A 14408-nucleotide genomic window follows, 5' to 3' on the forward strand; every position below is an offset into this window, starting at 1 on the left:
CATCTGTTTCTTTTGTTACATTTATAATAACAGCAGTACAATAAATATCTAAGTTTGAAAAAAACTTATGTAAATTAAAAACACGTGAATGTGCAAGTTATTTTGCATGTGGTTAATAATAATAATAAAGCGTACATGTGCGTATGAGCTGTGAATGTGCGTATTGCAGTGGACAGCCGTAAATGTCTGACCAAAATCGTTTCTCTTATCTTTTTACGCACCCAACACTGCCTTAGGTAACTCATCTTGTCGCTTCTTTCATACAAAGGTTTTTTAAAAATCTTACAGATCGACCCATGGTTCTATACTAAGATATAGCCATGAATACTATATTGACCTAATCAGATTTGATAACGATGGTGGTTAAACCCACCGCTCTTTACAGTCATACATCTTCTATAATTTCCAAACGCGATTAAACAAAAAAAAGGTGTGTATCATAATTCTCAAAAATATGTAAAACCAAACAAATGTTACAACTTACAAGAAATGTAAAATCTTTGAAATGTGAAGAAAATTAATATGATCAATGAAATCTACCAAATCTCCGTACTTCCCCTTTACATATTTTTTATTTGTTTTTGTATTTTACCTAACTCTCTCGCGAACCTAAAACAAAAAGAAAAAAAAAAGGAGAAAGATTTGAGCACTTGTCGACACTTCGTAGAATCTAACCTCTGTCGACACGTGGCTCGAGGCATATACGGAACTCTGGTGGTCGGAACAGAAACAAATACTTGTTTTGACTACCTGAAAATTCGACACGTCACCAACTTCTAGACTCAAAAAAAAGAGTACAAAGGCCAATAAGACTCTACCATTCCTAACGAAGTGTCACGTCACTTCCTATCGAACCTTTCTTTAGATACGTTCACTGCCCACGTCACTCCTCTTTCTTTGCTCACGTTTCTTCTTCTTCTCTCTACACATACTAATACTTTTGTTGGTATTCACATCGAAGATTCGAAATTTGGATCACATTTGGTAATCAACTTTTACTTCTTCTTAAGAGACTCCACGTGTATGGACGATTACATATACACAATTATTTTCGCTTTGGTAGATAAACTCGATGTTACCAAAAGTATACACTATCTATTTAGTAATTACCAAACCAAAAACAACAATCTTAAAACCCTTATATATATACTTTCTTTTGTAATAACAGAGTGAAAGCTAACACATACAAAAAAAAAAAAAACACCATTCTTTTTTTATTTATTATTATACTCTCAATCTTTTTTAGTATTCATCATTCTCCAAATGAATTGGACTAGAGGAAAAATTATAGGCCGTGGCTCAACAGCCACCGTTTCAGCCGCCACCTTGCAAGAATCCGGCGAAACAATCGCCGTGAAATCCGCCGAGTTTCACCGGTCGGAGTTCTTGCAAAGAGAAGCCAAGATTCTCTCTTCTTTGAATTCTCCACACGTTATCGGATACAGAGGATGCCAAATTACAAAAGAGTCCTTCAACAATTACAACGGAGAAGCTACGACTTATAATCTCCTCATGGAGTACGCACCGTACGGGACTTTGGCCGACGTGGCTTCCAAGAACGGCGGCTCCATCGACGAGACTCGCGTCGTGGAGTACACGCGCCAGATACTTCTTGGATTGGAGTATATTCACAACTCCATGGGAATTGCGCATTGCGACATTAAGGGAAGCAACGTGTTGGTCGGAGACAACGGAGAAGCCAAGATCGCTGATTTCGGGTGTGCGAAACGAGATGAACCGGAAAGAACCGAACCGGTTAGAGGAACTCCGGCGTTTATGGCTCCGGAAGTGGCCCGTGGAGAGAGACAAGGGAAAGAGAGTGATATTTGGGCCATGGGGTGTACGGTGATAGAGATGGTTACAGGGTCTACGCCGTGGAGTGGAGCGGATTCGAACGACCCGGTTTCGGTTCTTTACAGGGTCGGGTATTTAGGTGAGTCACCTGAGCTGCCTTGCTCGCTTACGGAACAAGCAAAGGATTTTTTAGGAAAGTGTTTGAAAAAAGATGCGAAGGAGAGATGGACAGCGAGTCAACTGTTAAACCATCCGTTTTTGATAACTAAACCGGATAATGAACCGGAATTGGTAACCGGTTTGGTTACGAACTCACCGACAAGTGTGACGGATCAGATGTTCTGGAGGTCAGTGGAAGAGGACCATCCAAGCTGGTGGGAATGTCACGAGGATGAGAGAATTGGAGTGCTAAGCTGGACTGGTCAGTTTGTGGTGGAGTCCACATGGGACACGGACGGTGCGGATTGGATCACGGTCCGAACGGAATAATGATTAGTCGGTTCACATGAGGGAAGGAGCGTTGGTTGTTCCCATTCCATTCAATTAGTGAAAATTTTGTTTTTAGTCTCCAAGTGAATGTAGAGAAGTATTAGAAAGTGTGGAGTTTTAGCTAATTTTTATGTACATTTGTTAATTCATCATATTTTATTATTCCTCGGAATCCAAATTTTGTTATTTCCATTATGTTATAATACAAGTCATGATTTCATAAAAACAACAACTCAGTTAGGAAAATTGTGATTGGTTTTTTTGATGTCTTCATCTAAATAGCCTAAGTGGGCAGAGGAACCGAGTATTTATGCAAAGTACTTGCACGAGTTATTTTGCCAAAGTATGATTGAACACAACTGTATGAGGGTTGGAAGTAGTGAAGTTAGGTGGAAGGAGTGAGAACTATGATAATACGAATACCAAGGAAGTATTTTTGTGGAGACAGTGTAATGATTTTAACTTGTGGGGAAAGTGAGAAATGAAGGCAACAAAAAGATGCCCAATTGGTTTGTTGGTTGGTTAGTTGGTCATTTTTAGGGTTTAGGCAAACTGAAAAGATTCCGTTCGAATCTTTGTTAAGGATTCGCATTTTTCATTTTATTTTTTTGGGTAATTTGGTAAGCTTCTGTTAGGCCATTTTGATGATTCATTCATTATGCCTTCGCTTCCACACAAATCTCTAATTATCATATGATTAATAGTTGAAACCTAACTTGTTACTACTTAAACCCTCAATTGGTTTTTTAATTCATTTTACTTAATTTAATATCCACAAGAATCATCCAGATACACTTTCGTACAAGGGAGTAATCAAATCATAGATGTGTCGTCATCATCATCAAAAAAAATCTCTGAATGTAAGAAGTTTAAAAACGGGGTTAAGGTACACATAACATACTCATACGGTAATACCATACCATACTACACCCAGGCCAGATCTTTATGATCGATCATACAAAACCGTCTTAATCTATTATCTAAAGTTATGTTGTAAACAGAAACCTCATGTCTTCCTCTGTCAGCTTCCCTATGGCCTCCTGAGAGCCACCAACCGTCCTGTAATGAACAAAAATGTGTTCATAATAACCTTAGATAAATAGTTAAGGTTCCGGAAAAGAAAAAAGCTGAGAATCTTTTAACTAACCCTTCAAACACAAGTTCCTTCTTCTTCTGAAGTCTTAAAATCCTTTCCTCCACTGTGTTCTCTATTATGAATCTCACAATCCTGTAATTCACAAAATCACACATGTATCCAAAGATTGTTCTTGCCCACCAACAAACAGAGATTGAAGGAGAATTAAAGTGTAACCTTATTGGCTTGTACTGTCCGATCCTATGAATTCTGTCTTGTGCTTGCCTCTCAACCGCTGGGTTCCACCAGGGGTCCATCATAAAAACCTAACAGAATTGATCCACAAACAACCAATGTAAGAACATGTTTTGCATACACATACATTGCTTTCCAGAGTTGCTAAACTATACACTTACATGTGAAGCAACAGTTAAATTAAGAGCAACCCCTCCCGCTTTCAAGCTCATTAAGAAAACTCTGCAATCTGGGTCGTCTTTGAATTTGTTGATAGCAGTATCTCTAGCTGCCATGGTCATGCTTCCCACCAGTTGAACACAACTAACGCCACACTGTGTTGTAAACAAACGTCATTTTCTGCATGATTCATTCTGATTCTAAACAATGTTAAAAAGTAGTGGCCTAGTGACCTTGCTCCTAAGATTACCTTCCCCAGGGTATAATTTATAAGGTCCAAAAATGATGTGAATTGGCTGAAAACTATTGCTTTGGCAGACCCGTCTCTTTCAACCATGAATCTGATTTCCTCTCTCTGCATACAAATATTCAAACATCATAACAATTCACAAATGGTTAGAAAAAGGAAGAAAAACGCTCAAAACTACAAAGAAACTTAGAAGGATACTGTTCGGGAAAGAGACAGAACAGATGTAGAAACTTGAGAGCACATACCAAAGCCTCAATCTTTGTACTTGTTTGAAAATCATTGAGCTTTATCCGATTTAAAATGCTTGAGGCTCTAAATCCTTTAAGTGTTGTCTTGCTTGCCTGATGCTCTGTGTCAGCTTTGGTAGTCCAATCCACAGTCAGTAGTTTCGAGCATGTTGGGCAGGTGACTTTTCCCAGGGACGTAGAAAAACCAATCAAACAAGCTTTACAGAACACATGTGCACAAGACGTCACCTTCAAAGTAAAAGAAACAAAGAAGGATATCAAACGAAAAAGTCCAACAATAGTAGTAATCTGATGATTCTTGAACGAAGTGTAAAATGAAAGCAGCTGTTTCCAGACAGGTACTGAGAAACCAGAGTCGATATATTATGAAATAGCAATGGATTGACTTGGAGCGCTTACAACATAGTCCTCGGCCGGGTCGTGGCAGAGACCGCATTCTTGCTCAGTTTTGTTCTCATCAAGCAAGTTAGCGTTAGCACCACTAGAATTGGAATACACCACAAGGTATGGATGATCAACAGCCTGAAAAAATTGAAGACAAAATACATCACAAACCTACATATCTATAAAATACTAGTGCATTGGCTGTTTAGTTGAACCAAAAGACTGTAGATGCACCTGTCTCAAACGAGTGAGAAGATCAAATATATGTGCATAATTATTCATCAATGTACCAGCCTGAATATACCTGCAAACAAAAATGTACATGGCATGGTCAATAATAAAGTTCTGTTATACAAACCAAGGAGCAGAAACCAGTAGAAGCCCATTGAATATAAGTAACTTACGTATTAAATTCCGCCTGGCTGTCTTTGTATAGAGATTCATAGTAATCAGCCTCTTTTACATCTAGTGCATCCCGCCTCAAAGAAATCTACAAGAAGTCAAATTTAAAAGTTGAGCTAAAGCTTTGTTTAGTGATTCTTAATAATCAGAATCATTTACATTCAGTGCATCACACCTGAAAGAATTCTATAAGAAGCCAAATTTATATGTAGAGATAAATAAAGCTTGCACGCAACTATACAAAACTTCATTTACATCAAACAAGGGAGAGAAAGGAACATACGATTCGAGGAGGAAGAGCAAGATCAGCTGCCCGACCCAATTTAGTACGTCTTAAAAGTATGTCTTTCAGGACTTTGTGTTTAAGCAATATCATGGCTCGCTTTCCCATTCCAATGCTTCCATGTAAAGTTACTGGTTTGGCCACATACTAGCAAGAATAGAAAGAAAAAAACAGAAGGACAACATATAAAATGGTGATCCTTCTTTAAAAAAATAGGTAATATAAGAAACGTGACACCTCAAACTTACCTTGTTCCACCAACAGAAATGTCGAACTGTATTATGAGGACAGCTAGGACAGGTTTGATGTGCCCTGCAATCACCCCCAAAGGCAGATGACAAAGAAAATTGAATAGCATATATAGTTATGAACTATGAAACAGAACTATGAGAAAGGAGAAAATAATTAGAAGTTGAGAGTGAAAGAATTACATGTAATCAAGAATTCTACAGTCACAATCCTTGCAAAAGTAATATGAGTATGGGAGAATTTGCAAGAAGCGAATCTGGGACAAACAAAATAGTCACATCAACCAAATTAACTATAATCTTCAAGTGCTATAAGCAAACTTGAGGAAAGATTGACTAACCAGGGAGTAAAGCTCTCCAACACGATTCTGAAGAGGGGTACCGCTCAGAGCCCATCTGTAGGTAGCCTCCAAAGCAAAAACAGCTCTTGCTGTGTTGCTACGTCTTTCTTTAATGTAATGAGCCTGGTGTGACAAAATGTAGATTAAAATTAATCAAGGTCAGATCCATAATTCCACCCACTTAAGGCCAAAAAGATAATATGATCATGTCGAGCAGACTCAAAAGATATGTAGATTATAGCACTGATTATAATTATTTTTTGGCAAACTTAGGTTTCTGAAGATGAGTTTACAGTGAGCTCTCCTGCTGTGGTTTCCTATCCCACAACAGGCATGAAAGGCACCGTACCCTTACATGCCTGAATTTTAATGCAAAGTGTGCCAAAAAATTAAGCAACAAAAGGTTAACACCAACAAACAGCGGGTCTTGGTACTGACCTCGTCTAAAATGATCCTATTCCACTTGATAGAGTGCAAAAGAGACTTCTCTCTGTCATCTGAACCTAAGTCATCTTCTTCTACTGTTTGTTTGGACTTCTTCTTAGATTTCTTCAGATTTTTTTCTTTTACTGCATCAGCCTCCTTTCCTTGCTTTGAATATGAAGCTGTAGACTTCTTACTTTTCTGCTTAGATTGTTTGGCCGTTCTGACAGCCAAAGGTCCACAAAAATACCGCAGGTGGATCGAAAGCTTCTTCGGATAAAATAACTTGCTGCAATATGCACACTGCACCCTGGGCGGCATCATATGTCTCCTATATTCACTTTCAACAGTGGAATATGTTGTGAGAACAAAGTCGTAGTTCATGAATTCTTTAAAATTCTTCTCTCTCTTCGCCCCATGGTATACAAGAACCTTGGTGCTTCCTGGGGATGTAAACCGAACAATCTCATTTAACCACTGGGAAACAGCAACGAGAGGACAAAGTACAAGGGTGCACCCCACAGCTTCCCCAAATTGTGCCCTGTCAACTTCTCGTCTGGCAAGAACAAGAGAGATGGCTTGTATTGTTTTTCCCATTCCCATCTCATCCGCGAGAATGCCTCCTCTAACTGATAGTTCCTGTTTTGATGCCCAAGCCAAAAATTCTTTTTGGTACCTTAATAGCGGCATAATCAAATCTGAAGGGGCCTCAGCAGTTTCAGCAATCACAGCATTCTGCTGATCCAAATTAACATCCTCTGTCATATGTTCATCAATCCATCTCTTTTGATCCTTTTCCCATATCTCCCACAGTAACACATCTTTCTCTCTGCTCGGACCAGGTTTTTTCCTTTTAGTGCTTGCTCTTCGTAAATTAACATTTGCCAAAGGTACAGGGGCAAGAACAGGTACAGGGACTGGTAAATCATCATTATCACCAACATCTTCTTCCTCCTCCTCCACCTCCTCGTCACCTATGTTCAAATATCAATGTAAACTATGAATATATAACAGAAACTGTTCAATCAATGACACTTGAAAAGCAGACAAACATTAACGAAGATGCATAAACTTTAACTACGTTTAGCAAAGCAACGAAACGGTACCTTGAAATTCAGGGTCGACTAAATCGTCATCTGAAGGTATAGTAAAAGGTTCTTCATCAGAGTTCAAGCCAACTTCTTTCTCGAGATCCACAACTAGTTCAGAAGAAAGAAAAGATTAACAATTTATCACCGGACAGTATCAAGGCCTTCAAAGTTTCAATTTTTACTGAAAAGTCCCAGTTTTTTTTTTTTTTAATTGCATATTGTGTTGAGCAAAAAAATTTAATCTTTTCACAATAACGAAATTGCGTAACACATCAAGCAATAAAAACACGAACTTTAATCAATTTCACGGAGATCATCGAGTACAATACCAAAAAAATTCAACTAATTGAAGTACAGATCGAGCCGAAACACAGACACTAGTTCCACTAATACAATGGGAAGGAGTAAACCCAAGAATCAATAGAGCGAAATCAGAAAAAGGGTACCTTCAATCGCCTTGTTGCGGGGTCGTAGCTCCATCTCTCACTCTCTCTCTCCCCAGAATTCGCAAAGTCGATGAAAGAGGAAGAAGAAAAGAAAAAGTGAAATTAGGTTTTTATCTTTCCGTTTTATATTAAGAGAGAGGGAGAGAGATAGTTTAGTGGTCGATAACGGCGGGAAACACAACATTATTCACACGTGTTCACTTCCTACCGGTTCGATTAGTAAATTGTGATGTCATAATTTAGAAAACAAAATCTTCTAACTTAAAAGATTTTGTTTCATTTTTGTGTTTTTTTCTTTTTTTTTTTCTTTTTGGATAAGAGATTTTGCATTAAATGAGGGCTACGAAATTGGAAAAGTTATGCTAAATGGAAAATTACCGCCTATGTTTTATAGACACGATTATAAATAATTTATGTTTATTTTTCTTTGCAAACATTATTATTATTTATATAAAAGGTATTAATTAAATTTATCCAATAAAAGTCTTAAATCGACAAAAGACCCCCGTACACAATTTTTTTATTTATTTTGCTTTGTAAAAAGCACAACCCGTGGAGAAAGGTGTTCAACGTTGATCATTGCTCCAAACTCCAAAGGGACTCTTCTTCTCTCTTCAAGTGATAAATTTTTTGATGTACATGTGTGTGTGTGTTAAAAACGTTGGAACTTGGAAGTGACCATGAGATTGTTATTATGTGTGTTATTAAGTCCTTTAAGGATTATGCAAGTTTCAAGAGTCAACATTGGAAATAGACACTATAGGTTAACGTTGTCGCATCGTTAGAGACGCTAGCAATAGCAAAAGCATTATTAATTGTCTTAATGTTACCACATCGTCGATTCTTTATTGAATTATTTCTAGTCTTCTACTAGATCTTAGAATTTCTACAGATACATACATAAATATGGATGTAATGATGTATAATGAACAGATTCCGGATTGAACACATCCAAATTACATACACAAACCGAAAACATAAATGCATGTTATAGAAGGCGTTCTAATCGGAACAATATTTAGTTTTAATATTTTTCTTTCTGTGATATGTGGAATACATATGGAGTTGTTAATCAAGTATCAGTTAATACTAGCAAGAGAGATGTTATTCCAAGTAAAAAGTATTATGTAAAATTGAACCTGAGTTTATATAATCGACCAAAAAAAACTGAGTTTAATTTGATTAAAAGTTAAAACATAGAGTATGCAATAACAGTATTAAACAAAGAGATTGAAGTTGTGAAAAGGGGAACTGGTGATCTTTTACTTGCCTCAAACAATGAGCTTCTTCCTTCTTTTTTCTTCGAAGCAATCGAAAGAAAATAAATATCGATTGGATCAAACTCGAAACCAATCCTGATATATATAAATAATCCATATCATTGATCATTTTCTCATCAATCATCTCGGAACATAAAATCAGTTGATCGATATATGTTTCCTTTTTCTTCGACCTTTGATCCTGAAGATGTTAGTTAACAAACATGTATTAATTCCAAGCACACATGCACATGTATATATGTATATATATGTACGGAGCGTGGAGTATAAATACGAACAATATCTGCTGAGTATGATAAAGATTAGACGAAACGAGAGACTGTTTGTACTGGGGATTGCACAACACTAAATAAATATCGATTTTAGAGGGAAAGAGTGAAGTTTGTTCTTTATTAACGATAGGAATGCGAGGTCGTCACTAAAACGAGTCAAGATCGTGCTCGTCAGTTCACAGGAGAACTAACGAGTGAGTCACGACGAGCTCGGAAGCTAACAGAAAATTATACAGAGAATAACAAGAGTTTTTAGACGCAAAGTATTGCTCTCGGGGTATTGTACGCGAGTCCTCCCCCTTTCTCCAGTGAGTACTGTTTCTTTATATAGTGGACTGTAGACCGAGGGTCTTCTAGGGTTCCCATCGTGAATTCCCGAGATTGCCCTTTACGGATTATCAATGATTTGCATCCATTTTGGTCGGGCCGAAATCACAGAATTCGTCTTGTTGGGCCGAGTGGCATATTGGGGCGCAGCCCATGTCCAACAATAGTCCCCCCCTTAGTCCGGAGAGCGTCGGTTTTTCTGCGATCGGCGGACATGCTTGATTTATTTGTGATATGCCTGCTCGGCGCAGATCGTCTCGGATCGCTTCTGGGAAATGAAATTGCTACAGTGATTCTTCTACAATCTCTTCTGTAACTTCTTCTGAAATTTCTTCTGTAATTTCCAGACTCATTTTTCGAGAGGCACTGGGAAAAATCCTTTGGTCTTTACTTTGAATGCGGTTTTCAATGATATCCCCGAAAAAGAGAAGAGGGTCGCGGATTGAGATGATGGATTTGACAGTAATTTTTCCATTTTATTTACTTATTTATGCACCTTCTTCCTTTCCAATTTCTTCACTTGCTCCTTCCCCTTCATAAAAGGTAATTTCTTCTCTCTCTCATTTATTACTTTCATGCTTTTACTTCTTTCTCTCTGTACTTTTCTCTATTTTCGATTGCACCCACTCTAGACCTAGCTCGGCCGCCGTTTTCGTTGTTGGGTTTCTCGTGGTCACCGATGATCGCTTCAGATCGGCAGGCGCTCGTTGATGCTTGTAATTCAGAGTTCGGCGGCGACGATGAGACGATCGGCGAGCACTCTGAATTCGGATGCCGCGAGATTGATGAGTCAAGAGAGAGAGAGGTTGATAGGTTGGTTGAGATCGGCGGTTGTGCTTGGCCTAGCATGAAAGCAGGTGCGTCGGAAATCAGTGGGCGGAGACCGACGGAATTTGATGAGGAGATCAGCTTGGATTCGGGCGAGATCGGGACTGCTGCTAATGTTGCGGTCGGCTCGGATCTGAGGGGGGACGCGCTTGTCATGAGGAGAGCCGAGGTCGACGAAAGATTCGGGATCGGCGTCACCGAGCTCGGCACGAGGAGCACCGAGGTCGACGGAGGATTCAAGATCGGCGTCGCCGAGCTCGGCACGAGGAGAGCCGAGGTCGACGAAGGATTCGGGATCGGCATCGCCGAGCTCGGTATGAGGAGGACCGAGGTCGACGAAGGATTTGGGATCGGCATCGCCGAGCTCGGCGCGAGGAGAACCGAGGTCGACGAAGGATTTGGGACCGGCATCGCCGAGCTTGGCATTGGATTTGTTGGCTTGAATGTAGATCCATTATGTGGTAGCGAGCTCGGTAGTGGCGAAGTCGGAGGTCGTCGCGCAGAGTTTGCTGAGGCGAGATCAGCGAGACCGATGGTCGGTTCTGTTTTTGCGATCGGCTCTCAGCAGGTCGACATTCGTCGAGTACGGATCGTCAATTCGGGGTTTTCGGGGTCGGCAAGGCCCGATGCGGTTCTTTGCGGTGGTGAAGACGACGCTGGTTCCGATGATGGTGATGCCGATCTGATGATGGGAGGTCGGCTTGAGACAAGGTCCGGGAATGCGGTTGAGATTGGCAGGTCCGCCGCTCTTGAAGGTGGTGTCGAGAATTTCGGGACTGCCTCCCTGAGGATCAAAGTGCGGCATAACGAGGTTTGCAATGACGACGAGCTCGGCGTCGACGAGCCCGTGATTAAAGAGTATCGAACCGATGAATTCGGCCATGGTAATGAACTTAGGAGTGATGAGCTCGGCATCGATGAACTCGTCACTGGTTCTGATTTCTCGCGCTGCAGACCGACATCCAGGAGGGACGAAAGATCTCGGCCGCAGGTCCCAATACACGCGCGTGGTAAAACTCTTGCGGGGATCCGACGCACTTTCACGAGGGAATCTGGTATCGGCTATAAGAATGCTTCCGATGATGTTAGTGTTGACATTGGAGCAGAGTGTGGAGATTTTGATAGTTTGACTAACGACTACGATTTCGCTGATATTCTCGAATTCAGCGAAGATAGCGACAGTGGTTCCGGTGGGAGTCCTATGGTCGTTGTCCCGGCCGAGGATACTGGTCCTCGTTCAGCTGTTTTGGGTCTTAGTGCTGCATCGATTGGTGACAGTCTTTCAGCCGGTCTGGCAGATCTCGGTTCTTCGTTGTGCACATCAGATACCATTGCCGAGATGATGCGGTGGTGTAAGATGCCCGAGGGTTTGGTTTTTCGAGTTCCTGAACCCCACGAGCGTCCTTGGACGCCTCCAGCGGGTTTTATTGCCCTCTATGAGCATTATTTTACTGATTGCGGTCTTTGGTTTCCTCTGCCGGAGTTTTTGACGTGTTACTGCGCGAGGCGCAAGATAGCTATCTCCCAGCTTTCTGTGGGAGGTATCCGCAACGCAGCTGGTTTGGCGATACTGGGTACCGATTGTGGCGTAGAGGTTGATGTACATTTCCTTGAGGAGGCTACCAGGTTTACGAAAGTTAGAGGTAGTCCGGGGTACTTTTATACTAGTGCTAAATCGGGTTATCAGATCGTCACCGGAGCTGAGAAGAAGATTCGTCATTGGCAGCGTTATTTTTTCTTTGTCAAGCTAGATGAGACTTCGGTTGACAACCTCGATATGTTTTACGCTACTGAGTGGAATATGGTTCCCGGTAGCTTTGCTGTTTCTTATCCTTACTTGTTGATTTTCTTTGATTGGCTTCTAACACTTATCTTGTTTTTGTTGTTGCTTGCAGAGCCTGTCGTTCGCTTGCGTGCTCATCCTCCAGGTTTTTTCGACAATCTCAGGAAGATCAGAGCGAGAGGGGCGATTGATTGGCCTTCGATTACTCAGAGATCTCGTGAGTTTCATGCTTATTCTGTTGTATCGATTGTTGCTCTCCTCGGTGGTTATTGGGTCGTCACACTTTTGTTTTCCTTTTTAGGTCTACCGCGCTTAGGGATGGGAAAAGTTAACACTCGACTTCCTCGATACGCCGATCAGTTCAAGAAGGCCGTTGATGCTGGGTCTTCTTCGCGCGCTGCCGACACTGAAGTCGTTGACCCGTCAGCCGACGGAGATGTCGATCTGCGAGTTGCAGGAGATTTGAGATCGGCGGAGGTAGCCGCTACCCGCGCCGACAAAAGGGCTGCCAAGGTTCCTGCTGTCGTTCCGCGTGCGCAGAAGTCGCGTGGCGAGGCTTCTGATGCCCTAGCGATCGTCGCCGCTGATTCTGGACGTCCTACTCCATCGAGGAAGAGAGCTTCTCATGGTGAGGTGGTTGCTCCCGATCCCGAATCGTCCAAGAGATCTAGGAGGGATGGCATACCGCGCGACACCACTGAGATTGATGATTCGTTCTCCTTTTCTTACAAGACAAAGGATGAGTTGTTTATCAACAACGCTACTGCTTGTGGTGAGCTTGCTAGCAAGGTTCGCGGCTCCTTCGACCCGCTTCCCTCTGTGGGTTCTCTCTATGATCCCGAGCTGTATCGGTCGTGGGCTCGGAAACACTTCCAGGTTGGTATTTCTCTTTATGTTCTTGATTTCCTTTTCCCAATTATTATCTTGATTCTTTATTTCTTGTGTTTCAGGATGGTGGTGGCGTGAAACGTATGGTCGTCTCGTACGAGCGTCGCATTGCCGAGCTGGAGAAGCAACTTGCTGATTCTCGTACCTCTGAACCATCGAGGAGATCGGCTGAGGAGCTTCGTCAGGATCTCGATAAAGAGCGAGGGGTTTCTGCTGTTCTTACGAAGCAAACTGCCGGTTTCAGGAAGCAAGTGGCCGATCTCAAGGCTTCTCTTAACGCTTCCCGCTCTCGTCTTGAGCAGTTTGAGGTTGATCACGCGTTTCAGAAGGCGCAGTTGCAAGCAGAGCGGCATGGCATCGATGTCGAGGTTGCCGACTACAAGTCTCGTATTGAGAGGATGAGGAGGCATATTATTGACAACAGAGCGGCGCAGGAGTCTCTTCTGACTTTGAGCCAGGTGAGCGGCACCTATGATTGTCTTCAGGAGCTGGTGAAGAGTGGTACGGTCATTCCGTCGAAGACTTTGCTCGGCTTGGAGGCTGACGTGAAGATGTGGGAGGACAAGGTTCTTGGTTTCGATATTGCCGATGTTTTGGACAGCGACCTCGAGGCTCTTCCAGAGACCGCGATCGTTCCTACGAACCTTCAGGTGGCGGAGGTTCCCGTGGTTGTAGGAGAGGAGGTCGTCATGGCAGGGGCACCTGCGGGCTCGGGCGCTCAGGTTGCTGCCGAGCAGTGACTTGCTTTTGTCTTGTTTTATTAGAACCTATTCCCGTTTTGTAGCGGATGTTGGGCCGTTTAGGCGATGTACTTTTCCTTTTTGGAACTTTGCTATGTTTTATCCTCTCGTTTTTTGACATGCGTTGATCGTTTGATGGATGTGGTCTTCGAGGGTCACTGTATTGGCCACTTCACCTTGAAAATTGTATCTTTTGTTCTATAAATTGTTCCTCAAATGCTCGTTTCTTGCTATTCCGCTTTTCCAACCATTTCTCTCTTTTTTTTTTTAAGAAGAAAAAGAAAATCACTCTTTCATTTTTGAGCGGTTTGAGGTTGGCATTATGCCTGTAACCACGAGAGCGGCCTGGCTAAGGAGAGCGCGAGGGCGGCTTGCTGCGAGATCGGATGATGTAATTCGTTC

At 41.8% G+C, this 14408-nt stretch overlaps 4 protein-coding genes across 5 annotated transcripts in view; 2 read left to right on the forward strand and 2 right to left on the reverse strand.

The window, feature by feature from the left end:
- On the forward strand, nucleotides 1149-2473 carry LOC104739044 (mitogen-activated protein kinase kinase kinase ANP1-like). The gene has a single exon (XM_010459284.1). It carries the CDS (start codon nucleotides 1264-1266, stop codon nucleotides 2281-2283), a length of 1020 nt encoding a protein of 339 aa, XP_010457586.1. The 5' UTR covers nucleotides 1149-1263; the 3' UTR covers nucleotides 2284-2473.
- LOC104739045 (DNA repair protein RAD16) lies at nucleotides 3092-7998 on the reverse strand. The gene is made up of 16 exons (XM_010459285.2): nucleotides 7889-7998; nucleotides 7458-7550; nucleotides 6367-7325; nucleotides 5929-6051; nucleotides 5771-5844; nucleotides 5588-5651; nucleotides 5340-5486; nucleotides 5059-5144; nucleotides 4889-4958; nucleotides 4670-4792; nucleotides 4268-4498; nucleotides 4023-4127; nucleotides 3775-3927; nucleotides 3596-3684; nucleotides 3431-3511; nucleotides 3092-3342 (listed from the first exon to the last, which is right to left on the reverse strand). Exons 1-16 carry the CDS (start codon nucleotides 7920-7922, stop codon nucleotides 3270-3272), a joined length of 2505 nt encoding a protein of 834 aa, XP_010457587.1. The 5' UTR covers nucleotides 7923-7998; the 3' UTR covers nucleotides 3092-3269.
- LOC104743153 (uncharacterized protein At3g60930, chloroplastic-like) lies at nucleotides 11895-14275 on the forward strand. Of its 2 annotated transcripts, XM_010464266.2 has the most exons (4): nucleotides 11895-12406; nucleotides 12491-12595; nucleotides 12680-13254; nucleotides 13329-14275. In XM_010464266.2, exons 1-4 carry the CDS (start codon nucleotides 11935-11937, stop codon nucleotides 14004-14006), a joined length of 1830 nt encoding a protein of 609 aa, XP_010462568.2. In that variant the 5' UTR covers nucleotides 11895-11934; the 3' UTR covers nucleotides 14007-14275. The 2 variants fall into 2 exon arrangements, with proteins under 2 accessions (XP_010462568.2, XP_019091860.1); XM_019236315.1 differs by having other exon boundaries at nucleotides 11895-12595.
- Nucleotides 14292-14408, reverse strand: part of LOC104743154 — an 11110-nt gene continuing 10993 nt past the window's right edge. The window contains exon 3 of the mRNA XM_010464267.1: nucleotides 14292-14380. Coding sequence (XP_010462569.1) covers nucleotides 14292-14380 — 89 coding nt within the window. The remainder of the gene's footprint in view (nucleotides 14381-14408) is intronic.

Source organism: Camelina sativa, chromosome 14 (genome assembly GCF_000633955.1).
Source record: "Camelina sativa cultivar DH55 chromosome 14, Cs, whole genome shotgun sequence".
In the NCBI taxonomy this organism is placed as follows: domain Eukaryota; kingdom Viridiplantae; phylum Streptophyta; class Magnoliopsida; order Brassicales; family Brassicaceae; genus Camelina; species Camelina sativa.

Coding starts and splice junctions, on each gene's coding strand:
- LOC104739045 (XM_010459285.2), bottom strand. CDS start 7,922: ATGGAGCTACGACCCCGCAACAAGGCGATTGAAG. Junction 5,845..5,928: donor TTGGAGAGCTTTACTCCCTG/GTTAGTCAATCT, acceptor TGTTTGTCCCAG/ATTCGCTTCTTGCAAATTCT. Junction 3,343..3,430: donor AAGGAACTTGTGTTTGAAGG/GTTAGTTAAAAG, acceptor TGTTCATTACAG/GACGGTTGGTGGCTCTCAGG.
- LOC104739044 (XM_010459284.1), top strand. CDS start 1,264: ATGAATTGGACTAGAGGAAAAATTATAGGCCGTGGCTCAACAGCCACC.
- LOC104743153 (XM_019236315.1), top strand. CDS start 11,935: ATGATGCGGTGGTGTAAGATGCCCGAGGGTTTGGTTTTTCGAGTTCCT. Junction 12,596..12,679: donor TTCGATTACTCAGAGATCTC/GTGAGTTTCATG, acceptor TTTCCTTTTTAG/GTCTACCGCGCTTAGGGATG. Junction 13,255..13,328: donor GGGCTCGGAAACACTTCCAG/GTTGGTATTTCT, acceptor CTTGTGTTTCAG/GATGGTGGTGGCGTGAAACG.